The 12,687-nt window shown below is 35.7% G+C and overlaps 1 protein-coding gene across 2 annotated transcripts in view; it reads right to left on the bottom strand.

Annotated features, from left to right (window-relative positions):
- Positions 1-12,687, bottom strand: part of DBF4 (DBF4-CDC7 kinase regulatory subunit) — a 30,820-nt gene that overhangs the window by 5,074 nt on the left and 13,059 nt on the right. Inside the window, exons 7-11 of one of the 2 annotated variants that reach the window (XM_066239643.1) lie at positions 11,656-11,692; positions 10,869-10,914; positions 8,359-8,487; positions 7,804-7,918; positions 1,591-1,715 (exon numbers count right to left, since the gene is read on the bottom strand). In XM_066239643.1, coding sequence (XP_066095740.1) covers positions 1,591-1,715; positions 7,804-7,918; positions 8,359-8,487; positions 10,869-10,914; positions 11,656-11,692 — 452 coding nt within the window. The remainder of the gene's footprint in view (positions 1-1,590; positions 1,716-7,803; positions 7,919-8,358; positions 8,488-10,868; positions 10,915-11,655; positions 11,693-12,687) is intronic. The other variant, XM_066239644.1, reaches the window with a different exon arrangement.

The raw sequence follows: 12,687 nt of genomic DNA, 5'->3' as shown, positions 1-12,687 counted from the left end.
GAATACCTGCTTATATATAAGTACTTATTCTGAATTTTGCTACAGACTAAGTTTTTAGGAAAGTAAAAGTTTTTACCATACCCCATATAATTTGGAAATATGCCTCCTCTCCAAATCTCATTTTAAATAATCCATTTACAACCATTCTGAATATTACAGAAATATGAGGTTTAGTAACTATTCTACCTTGATACAGTCAAAAAACTTTCTAGTTAACAAACTGTAGCTTAGTATATTTTCTTATCTTCTTTATGCCTTAAGATTAATCTAAAAATGGCTAGAACCGAATAACCTGTTAACACAAACTCTAGGGTATATCTATATGAAAAGCATTTCTTTATATTCCAGATTTATGGGCACAATCTAACCAGGATCATTTTGTTGATGTGTAGTCATTGTACACTGAACAGCACTGAAGTCAATGTTTATAAGTCCTATCAGTACCTTTAGTAGTTATTGACAAGTAGAGCTTAAACAGAAACATTTGGTAAAGTATAAGCAAGACTTGCTTAATAAAGGTAACTTGGATGAGGGCTTCCTAAAACGTTTGTTTTTAAATTTTATTCTAGTGAGAGGAGGGGAAGCAGGAGACAGACTCCTGCATGCACCCTGAGAGGGATTCAAGAAGCAAGCCCACTAGGGGGCTATGCTCTGTTGCTCAGCAACCAAGTCATTTTTTTTTTTTGCCTTGAGGCAGAGACCACAGAGCCATCCCTAGCACCCAAGGCCAACTCACTGGAACCAATCGAGCATGGCTGCAGGAGGGAAAGAGGAAGAGAGAGAGAGAGAGAGAGAGAAGCAACAGGGGGAGGGAGAAGGGGAGAGAAGCAGAGGGTTGCTTCTCCTGTGTGCCCTGAGCAGGAATTGAACTTGAGACATCCACACACCGGCAGACACTCTACCACTGAGCCAACCAGCCAGGGTCAAAACTTCTTAAGATTAACTAAAAATGCTACCTTTTAAAGTCCAAGTGGATAGTAAACTTCATAGTTTACTAGGGGCTGACAAACTATATAGCCCATGGGCTAAATCTAATCTGCTGTCTCTTCCTAAAGAAAGTTTCACTATGACAGAGCCACACTCATTTACTTACCTAATGTCTGTGGCTGCTTTCACTGTACAATGGCAAAGCAGAGTATTATGGTTCACAAGGCCTAAAATAATATTTAATTTATTGATCTGAGAAAGGGAGAAAGAGACACTAATTTGTTGTTCTACTTATTTATGCAATCATTGATTGCTTATAATGTGCCCTGACCCAGGATTGAACCCTCAACCTTGGCCTAGCAGAATGATGCCCTAACCAACTGAGTTACCCGGCCAGAGCATACTTTAATTTAAAAAACAACACCCCCCCAAAAAAAAAACCCTTTTCTAGAGTCTAATATTAAGAAAAGGACCTTAAAAGTAATACAAGGTAAACACTTTTGGTAGTATAAAGGAGCAAGGAGACAAGTCATCAATTCTCAACCATATTTATATCCTCAACATGTATATTTCATAAAAGAACAGAAATTTTGAATTTATTTTTTAGCTTAATAAAATACTTTAATATTGTAGTAAAATTTAAAACTTAGGTAGATAAATTACCTTTTCTTTTTAGGCACGTCCCTTTCATATTCCACAAAGTCAAAAACTAACTTAGATACGATATTATCAACAACTTGATAGTAATTACTCTGTGCAAAGTTTCTGTGTTGCTCAGTTAGGAGATGCTAAAACAAAACATAAAGCATATAAATCATGTATTTTTAAAACATCAGACATATTTTGTTCAGGTTTTCTAACATTTACATGCTCCCAAAATTAGGTTTCTAATAATTACTCCAAGTAATACCTTTCATTAGAACTTCAAAGGATGTTAAGTAGTAAAATCAAAGTAACTTTTGCGAAACCTACAAAACTACAGTTGACCCTTTGAACAACATGAGTGAAGGGTGCCCACTCCCATGCAATCAAAAAATCCACATATAACTACACAGTCTATGCCATGGTCCTTCTGCTTCTGTGGGATACTGGTTCCATGACACCCCCTAGACACCAAAATCCGAGAATGTTCAAGTGTCCTACATAAAATGCACACTGTTGACCCTTTGCATCCACAGACGCCCAATTTCAGGTAAAAAGGTACAGGTATTTCTTGAAAAAATTCATTAGTGGAACAGTATAGTTTCCCATTTGTTCAAGGGTCAACTTTACTTTGGTTTTCAGTCTTCTATTTTTCAATGAGAAGAATCAAGTACTAATTTGTGGTTTCAATGTACCTGAAAACAAATGAGCTATATCAAATCCTAAGATAGAGAAAAATAGTAATATTCAACATTTACAGTGCACTAATTTTTTTAAAATTTCCCTTTACTAGTTTATTTTATCCTTATATAAGGTCTACCAGAAAGTTCTGTCCGTTTTTGGAATAAAACAAAATACAAATTTTTCTTACCATCAATAAACTTTATTAAATAATATAATTGCCATTATTATTAATGATTTCTTGCCAGCGTGAGGGCAATTTTGTATATCCCATTTTTGAAAAATGTTTTATCTTTTGATGCAAAAAATTGCACCAGTGCTTGTTTGATGTCTTCTTCATTTTTGAATATTTTGCCCTTCAAAAAATTTTGTAAGGACAAAAACAAGTGATAGTCGGAGGGTGCTAAGTCCAGGGAATATGGTAGATGCCTTGTTGAAATTCGTAAAAATTACAGTGGCGTAAATGAACTTTATCAGTAGCCATGGGTAAACTATCGCTTCACACATAAGACTAACGTGAATCAACTTTGTTTTAGTTAATTTGCTATGTCATTATGTATACATTAAGTGATAAAAATAGAGAGGCACACATGCGCCAAATAAACGTGCTTACGTGTAGAAACTTGTTGTGATAGAAATGGACAGAACTTTCCGGTAGACCTTATATATTACCACAAAGTGAGGACTTATAAAATACTCAATGAATGATATGTTGTAATTTAACATATAAAAAACAAAAAATTACAAGGTAGATTAAACACACAAATGAAGTCTACTGAAATCTGTGATTTACAACTGAGAAGCACATTTGAGAAGGAGCAAATGATTCTATTACCCAGTGTTTGTAATAGAGAATACAGAGAAGTTACTGTCAATCTTAAGATTATCAAGAACAGCCTGACCAAGTGGTGGCACAGTAAACAGTGTTGACCTGAGACACTGAGGACCCAGATTTGAAACCCCAATGTCACTGGCTTGATTGAGTGCAGGCTCCTCCAGGTTAAGCACAGGCTCACCAGCTTGAGCATGGGTTCATCAGCTTGAACGTGGGATCACAGACATAACCTCATGGTCATGGTCAATGGCTTCCAAGGTCACTGGCTCATCTGGAGCCCACCCCACCCCCAGTCAAGGCATGTATGAGAAAGTAATCAATGAGCAAATAAAGTGCTACAGCTACCAGTTGATGCTTCTCACCTCTCTCCTGTCCCTCCTTCTCTCTTAAAAAAAAAGGTGGTCAAAAACAAAAATAAACGTGTGAAATAAACCTCAGAGGAAACAAAACTCCTTCTGAATAGGTAGAATCTGCAGGCTAATTCTATAATTTGTTGGCTAATCAGGGAGTTACAGTATATCTGAGAACCCACACCAAGATGATTATGGAAGAAACTCATATCTGTTTCCCTAGTTTCATATATATTTTTTTAATTTTTTATTTATTCATTTTAGAGAGGAGAGAGAAAGGGGGAGAGAGAGAGGGAGAGAGAGAGAGAGAGGAGAGAGAGACAGAGAGAGAAGGTGGGGAGGAGCTGGAAGCATCAACTCCCATATGTGCCTTGACCAGGCAAGCCCAGGGTTTCGAACCAGTGACCTCAGCATTTCCAAATATAATTTTAACATTAGATGATTTGATTCTATTTTCAAAAACTAAATTCTCTAGCCATCACAAAAAACACAGTACTGCTGATCCTTGAATAATTCATAGGGTCAGGAATGCCTAACCCCTCACATAGTTGAAAATCTGAGTATAACTGTGACTCCCTAAATACTAATAGCCTCCTATTGACTGGAAGCCTTAACAATATACAGTCAATTAACATATATATATACACACACACACACACACACACACACACACACACACACCATATTTTTTGCTCCATAACACGCACTTCTTTCCCCCAAAAGTGGAGGGGGAAATGCCTGTGCATCTTATGGAGCGAATGTTCATTTTTTTTTACCTGCTGCAGGTTCCCAGATAACTAGAAGAGTATTTGAACATTAAAGTCTCTTCTCATTTATTAATAACAGTGCTAATGGTTAATACTGCTGTTGAGTTTACGTGTTAATATATTATTGTGGTATATTTTATTAAATATTTTAACACACCATTCGGTTCATAATATTTTTTTTCTTATTTTCCTCCTTAAAATCCTAGGTGTGTCTTATGGTCAAGTGCGTCTTATGGAGCAAAAAATACGGTATTTTATGTGTTTACATGATGCATCATCTGTTAGTATCCATATTAATACTGTCTTATATGATATAAAACACTGCAAATGTTATACATATTACTAACAGTAGACATCAAAGATGAAAAGATAATGTGAAATCAATTCCTATTTATTTACAGGTATAACAATTCACGTATTGATCACAAAGCAGCAACATGATTACTTCCAGGAGTAAGAAAATCTCCAAAAAATTTTTTCCTATAAAGTATATTTAACGGAAAATATCTGCATTTCAGTGGACCTGCGCAATTCAAACCCATGTTGTTCACGGGTCAATTGTATTCTGAAATATATGTATTCCTTCCTTCCCTGCAAAACTGACCACATAAAAACTATATATGTCCAGTAATGTTAAATGAATTAAAAATGATTATAATTTAAAAAGAAATGTTAACTCTGTTAAGTTCTGACTCAATTTATTCATGTTCTTGGAAGAAAAAATAATTAATTGAAATAAATTTAAAAAACCTCCAACTTTTATATAGTTCCCCTCTACCTTCACCTAGCTTTTCCTACTCATCTTGCAAGTATTGATTTAAATGTCACTTTCACTTTCTGTGTCCTTCATTGTATGTTAAGTAACCTCATTACTATTTTTTTTATTTTTTTGTGTGTGTGACAGAGAAAGAGAGGGACAGACAGGGGCAGACAGACCAGAAGGGAGAAAGACGAGAAACATCAATTCTTCTCTGCAGTACCAATTTTTCCGAAGGGGGGGGGGCGCTACAGCAGAACGAGAGACCCGCTGCTCAAGCTAGCGACCCCAGGCCCAAGCTGGTGAGCCTTGCTCAAACCAGATGAGCCCGTGCTCAAGCCTGTGACCTCGAGGTCTGGGTCCTCCATGTGCCAGTCCAATGCTCCATCCACTGCGCCACCACCTGGCCAAGTTAAGTACCCTCATTACCACTGCACTTTATATTTTACTTTTGTGACTCATCCTATTTGCAAAGGCATGTTTTATACCTATCTTCTCTGCCAGACCACAAGATGTGTAAGGTTAGAGAAAATTTCTGCCTTGTTATTGCTTAATTTCCAGTAATGTATTTTAAAAAATAAATCCCTTGATAGACTAAGAAGCATGTATATGAAAAACTATAAAAAACTTTTTCTAAACTATCAATCCCAATATCTACTTTCAGTAATTTTCCTTCGCTGTGGCAACTAGTGACCAAGGTTTTCATTTTCTAGCCCCAACAATTTCCGAGCATTAAATTGGGATAATAAACTGATATTAAGGAAAGCATCCATTCCAGATTATCTTACTGTAACAAAAGCAAAGTAAAATTTAAGGACCGGCCCTGGCCGGTTGGCTCAGCGGTAGAGAGTCGGCCTGGCGTGCAGAAGTCCCGGGTTCGATTTTCGGTCAGGGCACACAGGAGAAGCGCCCATCTGCTTCTCCACCCCTCCCCCTCTCCTTCCTCTCTGTCTCTCTCTTCCCCTCCCGCAGCCGAGGCTCCATTGGAGCAAAGATGGCCCGGGCGCTGGGGATGGCTCCTTGGCCTCTGCCCCAGGCGCTAGAGTGGCTCTGGTCGCAGCAGAGCGACGCCCCAGAGGGGCAGAGCATTGCCCCCTGGTGGGCAGAGCATCGCCCCTGGTGGGCGTGCCGGGTGGATCCCGGTCAGGCGCATGCGGGAGTCTGTCTGTCTCTCCCCGTTTCCAGCTTCAGAAAAATACAAAAAAAAAAAAAAAAAAAAAAAAAATTTAAGGACCGATCTATAAATTTAAATTTTCAAAATGACTTTTGGAAAGAGGAAATATTCGAGATATTTTAGCTTATGATTAAAAGTAATTTTTTTTTTCCCCCTGAAGCTGGAAACGGGGAGAGACAGTCAGACAGACTCCCGCATGAGCCCGACCCGGTTCCACCCGGCACACCCACCAGGGGCTACGCTCCGCTGCGACCAGAGCCACTCTAGCGCCTGGGGCAGAGGCCAAGGAGCCATCCCAAGCGCCCAGGCCATCTTTGCTCCAATGGAGCCTCGCTGCGGGAGGGGAAGAGAGAGACAGAGAGGAAGGGGGAGGGGTGGAGAAGCAAATGGGCGCTTCTCCTATGTGCCCTGGCCGGGAATCGAACCCGGTTCCCCCGCACGCCAGGCCGACACTCTACCCCTGAGCCAACCGGCCAGGGCCTGATTAAAAGTAATTTTAAACTACTTTTCTCCTTTACTATAGAAATAAAACACAAACTGACACAAAGCACTAAATTAATATATCTTGGTTTATAAAGCAATCAAATTTCATATAAGTCTGTAGACAGAGAGACAGTTTATGAATCAAGATATTTTTAAATACTATTTTTTCTCCTTAACTTTTCCACCACCTTCTACCAGAAACAAGAACTAAAATAAATATATTATTGTAAAAATTAATAATTCAAATTATAACAGCTAACATTTAGTAAGACCGTGCCAGGCACTGTCCAAGATCACAGAAACAGGAAGCCAGTCTTCAAACCTGAGCAAACCTTGATCCAAAGTTTTTTTGTTTTTGTTTTTTTTTAAATCAGTTTACAAATGGTAATAGTTCCCATCTTTAATCTTCTCTTCATCCCACATATCTTTCCAACTATTCTATTTTGCTTTCTGCTACCTCAAAGAATTAGCTTCACTTTCTTTTCATTCTCTCATTTTTCAGCTGCCCAAGCCGGAATATTACAGGCAGCGTGACACGTCTTCTCTTACTCCCAACACCCAATCCACAGGCAAATCCCCTTGGGCCCAGTTTTAAATTATATCCACAATCCAACTATGTCTCACAACTTTTACTGCCCCCTTTCGTCTAGGCCTCCATCAATTTGTTCTCTGGTCCCAACAATCAGTTTAATTTAGCACTTTTGCCTTGTTTATTTCAATATCCACAAGTCTTACTGTTCTCTCAGGTCTCTACTCAAATATCTTATCAATTAGGTATTCCTTGTCTTGTCTAAATAAATAGCAACATACCATCCCTGCTTTATATTTTCTCATAGCACTGATCAAATTGTTCTCTCCATATATTTTATTCTTTTATCTTGTGGTTACCTGTATCTCCTCCCCCTCCATAAAATGTAAGCTTCACAAGCAAAAGGGAATTGGTCTCTTTGTTCAATGCTGTTTGCCCAGAGCAGTGATTCTTACATAGTAGATGCACAATAAATACTTGTTGAATAAATGAGTAAAAAGAATTTTAACACACATTTCTCCACTTTAGGTTAAAATTTCAGATAACTCTATCAAAAAGAAATATATTCTACTTAATAATTTATCAAGTTATAAACCACAATCACATATTTATTCATAGCTTTAAAAATATCAACCCCCGAACATAAAATAATATTTACAGTTTCGAGATCTTCATATTTTCTAAGGCAACATTCACAATATCCTTTTTTTTTCTTTTCTTTCAACAGTAGTTGAATTGGAATTTCACCACATTTATCACCATCTGTTTGGATTCTGATAGAAATATATGGTAAAATAATTAACCGTTGAAACAAGTAATAATTTTAAAAAATTACAGTTCCTTCTATCGAACAGAATCTGCCATAATATGCACAGAGATTTATATCAACAAATACTCTTAACCATATTTCTTTTTAAACATATGAGAAGTAAAATATGAATGTGTAATGATGATTCTGGGGCATATTTCAGATCACTTAAAAGCAACACATTTTAATTACTATATTGCAAATATTTGCAAGCCCCTCCAACCCCAACCTATCTAAAGTGTCTAAATTTGACACACTTAGAAGAGACTGAGACTTCAAATGGTAATAAAAATATATTGGGGCAAGGTGACCATAAGAGTGATCACACCCTACCCCAAGGCATTAAATGAATTATTTTCACTTTTCTTTAAAGGACAAAAACACTTACTTAAAGGTTAAACCAACCTTAGTTTAACTTGAGTTTGCTTTTGGATGTTAGATGGCTTATCTATATCAAATGGACTGGAAGGTTTCTGAATAGAATAATTTATAAAAGGCATACTGGTCAGCTGAAGATAAAACGGTCTATAATGTCTAAAAGAATAAAAGAAAAATACATGAAAATTTTTAATAAAATACGTTTGAAGTTTTATATGTATTTTAAAATCATGTAACTGACCTGAAATCTGAAATAAACAAGAAATCAGACTTCCCTTTCCAATTCTAGACCCAATATTACCTTAACATATTAAAAGAAATTTTAATTGTCATAAAACATACAAAATTTACTCTCCTAACCATTTTTAAGTGTACAGTTCAAGTCATATTAAAAATTCAGTGCTTTCCAACCATCACTTCATCCATCTCCAGATTCTTGTCCGTTTGTAAAACTGAAACTATGCCCATTAAACAGTAACTCATTAACCTTTACCATCACCCCAACAACTACCATTCTAGTTCCTGTCTCCATGAACTTAACAACTCCAGGTAGCATATTAAATGCAGTCTTTCCTATTATTTCACTTAGCATCATATCCTCAAGGTTCTTACATTTTAGCATGTATCGGAATTTCATTCTTTAAGGTTGAATAATATTCCACTGTATGTATATACCACATTATCTGTTCATCTGTTGATAACATTTGGTTGCTTTTGCTTGTGGGTTATTGTGAATAGTGCTATGAACACATATGTATATGCATATATCTCCACAGACACTGCTTTCAATTATTTTGGATATACCAGTATACCCAGAAGTGGAACTGCTGAATCATATAGTTATTTCTAATTTTTTGAGGAATCTCCATACTGTTCTTTCCATAGCAGACGTTCCATTTTCCAATCCCACAAACAATGCACAAGAATTTCAACTTCTCACCAACATTTGTTATTATTACTTTTGATAGTGGCTATCCTAATGGGTGTGAGCTGTAAAGCAGTGTAATGATTTGCTTTTCTATGATGATCAGTGATGTTGAAATTTTTTTCTTTTGCCTATTGGCAATTTGTATATCTTTGGAGAAATGTCAAGTCCTTTGACCCTTTTCTAATCTGGTAATTTGATTTTCTGTCGTTGACTTCTTTACATTAACATCTTATTAGATACATGATTTGAAAATATCTTCTCCCATTCCATGGGTTGCCTTTTCAGTCTGTTGCGGCTTTTGGTGCACAGAAATTTATAATTTTGACGTAACCTAATTTCTTTCTTTTGTCTTTTGTTGCGTGTATTTTTGGTGTCATATCCAAGAAATCAATGCCAAATCCTATTTATAAAGCTTTCCCCGTGTTTTTCCCCAGGATTTTATAGTTTCAGGTCTTTGATCCATTTTGAGCTAATTTTACATATGGTATAAAAGATCCAACTTTGCACTTTTGAATGTGGTTATCTACTTTTCTCAACACCATTTGTTAAAAAGACTATCCTTTCCCCACTGAATGATCTTGGCATCTTGTTAACAATCATTCAATCATACATGTAAAGATTACTCTGGGCCCTTTATTCTATCCAACTGGTCTATATATCTGTCTTTATATCAACACCAAATTCTTTAGATGACTGTAGTTTTGTACTAAGTTTTGAAATCAGGAAGTGTAGACCTTCAATTTTGTTCTTCCTTTTCAAGATTGTTTTAGGTATTCAGGGTCCTATGAGATTCCTACAAATTTTAGAATAGAATTTTCTTTCTGCAAAAAGAGTCATTGGGACTTTTATAGGAAATATAATGACTCTGTAGATCACTTTGGGTACTACTGACAGTTTAACAATATGAAGTCTTCATATCCATGATCATGGAATGCCTTTCCATTTATTGATGGCCTCTCCAGGCCAAATTTTGAATTGCATTTTTTTCCCACAGTAACACATTTCATAAACAAAAGCAGTCAACAGATGTTTATTCACCTAAGTACTCAAGGAAATTAATTACATGTTTAACTGAATAATTAATCACCTATGTCTAACTGGTAACTGGAAAGTCAAGAGAAAGGAATCTGATTCTCCCACAGCAACTTAATTTACTTATACCTTAATCTTCATTAAGATTATCCTATTAAATGTCAGAGTAAGTTTAGAAAAACCACCAAACAAAATGTTAGATTCAGATTTGTACTTTCAAATAGTACCTAATAACTTCTTTTTCACAAATATGGAAGCAACTGTTAACCAGTTGTTATAATCACATGGTACTTACTGCATTTACCCAGAAGACAGTTATTTGAAATATTAAAAATAATGAATTGGTCACATGATCATTTTAAACTAGATATTTCAAGGAATTAGTTATTTATAACATACTGAAACTAAACTCAGTTCTTAAGAACAAATTAATTAATGCTATTTTCTATAATTTGTGCCATGTGCAATTTGTTTAATATAAATCTAACATAAAGGGACCTAAAAGTATTGATAGAAATACCTTAATTACTCTTTTGATATTATATTTAAATCATAGAGGATAAACATAACTACTTACTGGCTTATATCTTCTACCTTTAGAAAAGGCTTTTTTAGTCTACCTGCTTGAAAACATAAAAAATATTAGATACTTATAAAAGCAGGAATTTGTTTTTTAAACAAAACTACTCTGGTTTAAAAAACACACACACACCAAACTATGTACCCACTATCCATTTTAATTCAATTAGAAGTTTTAAGTCTCAAGTGAGTTATCTTATAATGTCAACCCATTTAAAAATAACAGAAGCTCTGTTTACGTTCTGAAATTCTGAAACTAAATGGATCCTCCAAAGAATATATGAAGAGAACTCAGGAGGCTCAAGAGCTGCAATAAAATAACTTTTATTTTTCATAACCTCAAACTGAAATTTGACATTTCCTCCAATTATTCATATAAGCAACATGACATAGCAGCATTATCAGTGCCGGAAATCAATACAAATTAAATTAGTTTCAGGTATTTTTCTATCATACTGATTAGAACAGATTCCTTAGAGCATCACTTCAAAATTATAATAATCAGAATCACTTTTGGACCTTGACTTTACCTTATAATGAAAGCATGTATATTACTAACTCATTTAAAACATTCTGATAACATTGTCACAAGGGTGCAGGTTCTTAAAAAGGCTAGTAACTACTGAGTAAGTCATTTTTTAACCCTGTGAGTAGTGAGTTTTTTGTTAACCCTTTGAGTGAGGATGTACATGAAAATTCAAGGGTTAAAAGAGTTAATATGATTTCTAAGAAAACTGTCTTTTCTAAAGCAAAGCAAACACATTTAAGTATATTAAAATACTTACTTCTTGTTTTCTGTGTTCCAATACCTACTTTTTTCCCCTAAAAAAAATAATATAGTGAAAATATTGGTTTTGAAAGTATAGTGAAAATAGCAACTGTAGTTGTGCTCAATATCCTCATATTAAAAAAAACACACACACAGAAAAAAACTATATAAAAAACAAAAGTCTGAATAGTTTGGTTTTGTGAGGAAAAATGAGAAAAACTAGCTTTTTAAAATCAACTCAGCCAAAGAAATAAGAAGAAATTATCATTCAAGAATTAAAGATCTTAACCACTGGAATCAAAATTTAGTAATACAAGCTGTTTTTTACAATACACCCAACTCGTATCTTGTGTTCTAGCTATAATTTTTGTTTTCACAGAAAGAAATCAACCAATAAGGAAAAGATACAGTTTGTGAAATAACCTAAAAATAGTCATGTTAGGTATTTTTATGCCCTTATTCAGGAGAACCTTTGTGATAAACAGGACAAAGGAATTATTTAAAAACTTTATCTATTCCAGTCAAGGTGGAATACATCTAATATAATCAATAAATCCCACTGATTACAACTAAAAACTCTGAGCAAAATACAATATGCAACTACCTGCAGATGAAAAGTAAACAAAAGTAGGCACATTGTTAAAGGAAGTAAAAACTTGCAGAGACTACCTTTTTTTTTTTTTTACAGAGACAGAGAGAGAGTCAGAGAGAGGGATAGATAGAGACAGACAGACAGGAACGGAGAGAGATGAGAAGCATCAATCATCAGTTTTTTTCATTGTGACACCTTAGTTGTTCATTGATTGATTTCTCATATGTGCCGTGACCGTGGGCCTTCAGCAGACTGAGTAACCCCTTGCTGGAGCCTGCGACCTTGGGTCCAAGTTGGTGAGCTTTTTGCTCAAACCAGATGAGCCCGTGCTCAAGCTTGGCGAACCCAAGGTCTCGAATCTGGGTCTTCTGCATCCCAGTCCAACACTCCCAGGGGTCCCCAAACTTTTTACACAGGGGGCCACTTCACTGTCCCTCAGACTGTTGGAGGGCCACC

Source organism: Saccopteryx bilineata, chromosome 7, assembly GCF_036850765.1.
Source record: "Saccopteryx bilineata isolate mSacBil1 chromosome 7, mSacBil1_pri_phased_curated, whole genome shotgun sequence".
NCBI classification, from domain to species: domain Eukaryota; kingdom Metazoa; phylum Chordata; class Mammalia; order Chiroptera; family Emballonuridae; genus Saccopteryx; species Saccopteryx bilineata.
The sequence above is the reverse complement of the archived record's forward strand: the minus strand, read 5'-3'. Positions and strand labels throughout refer to the sequence as shown.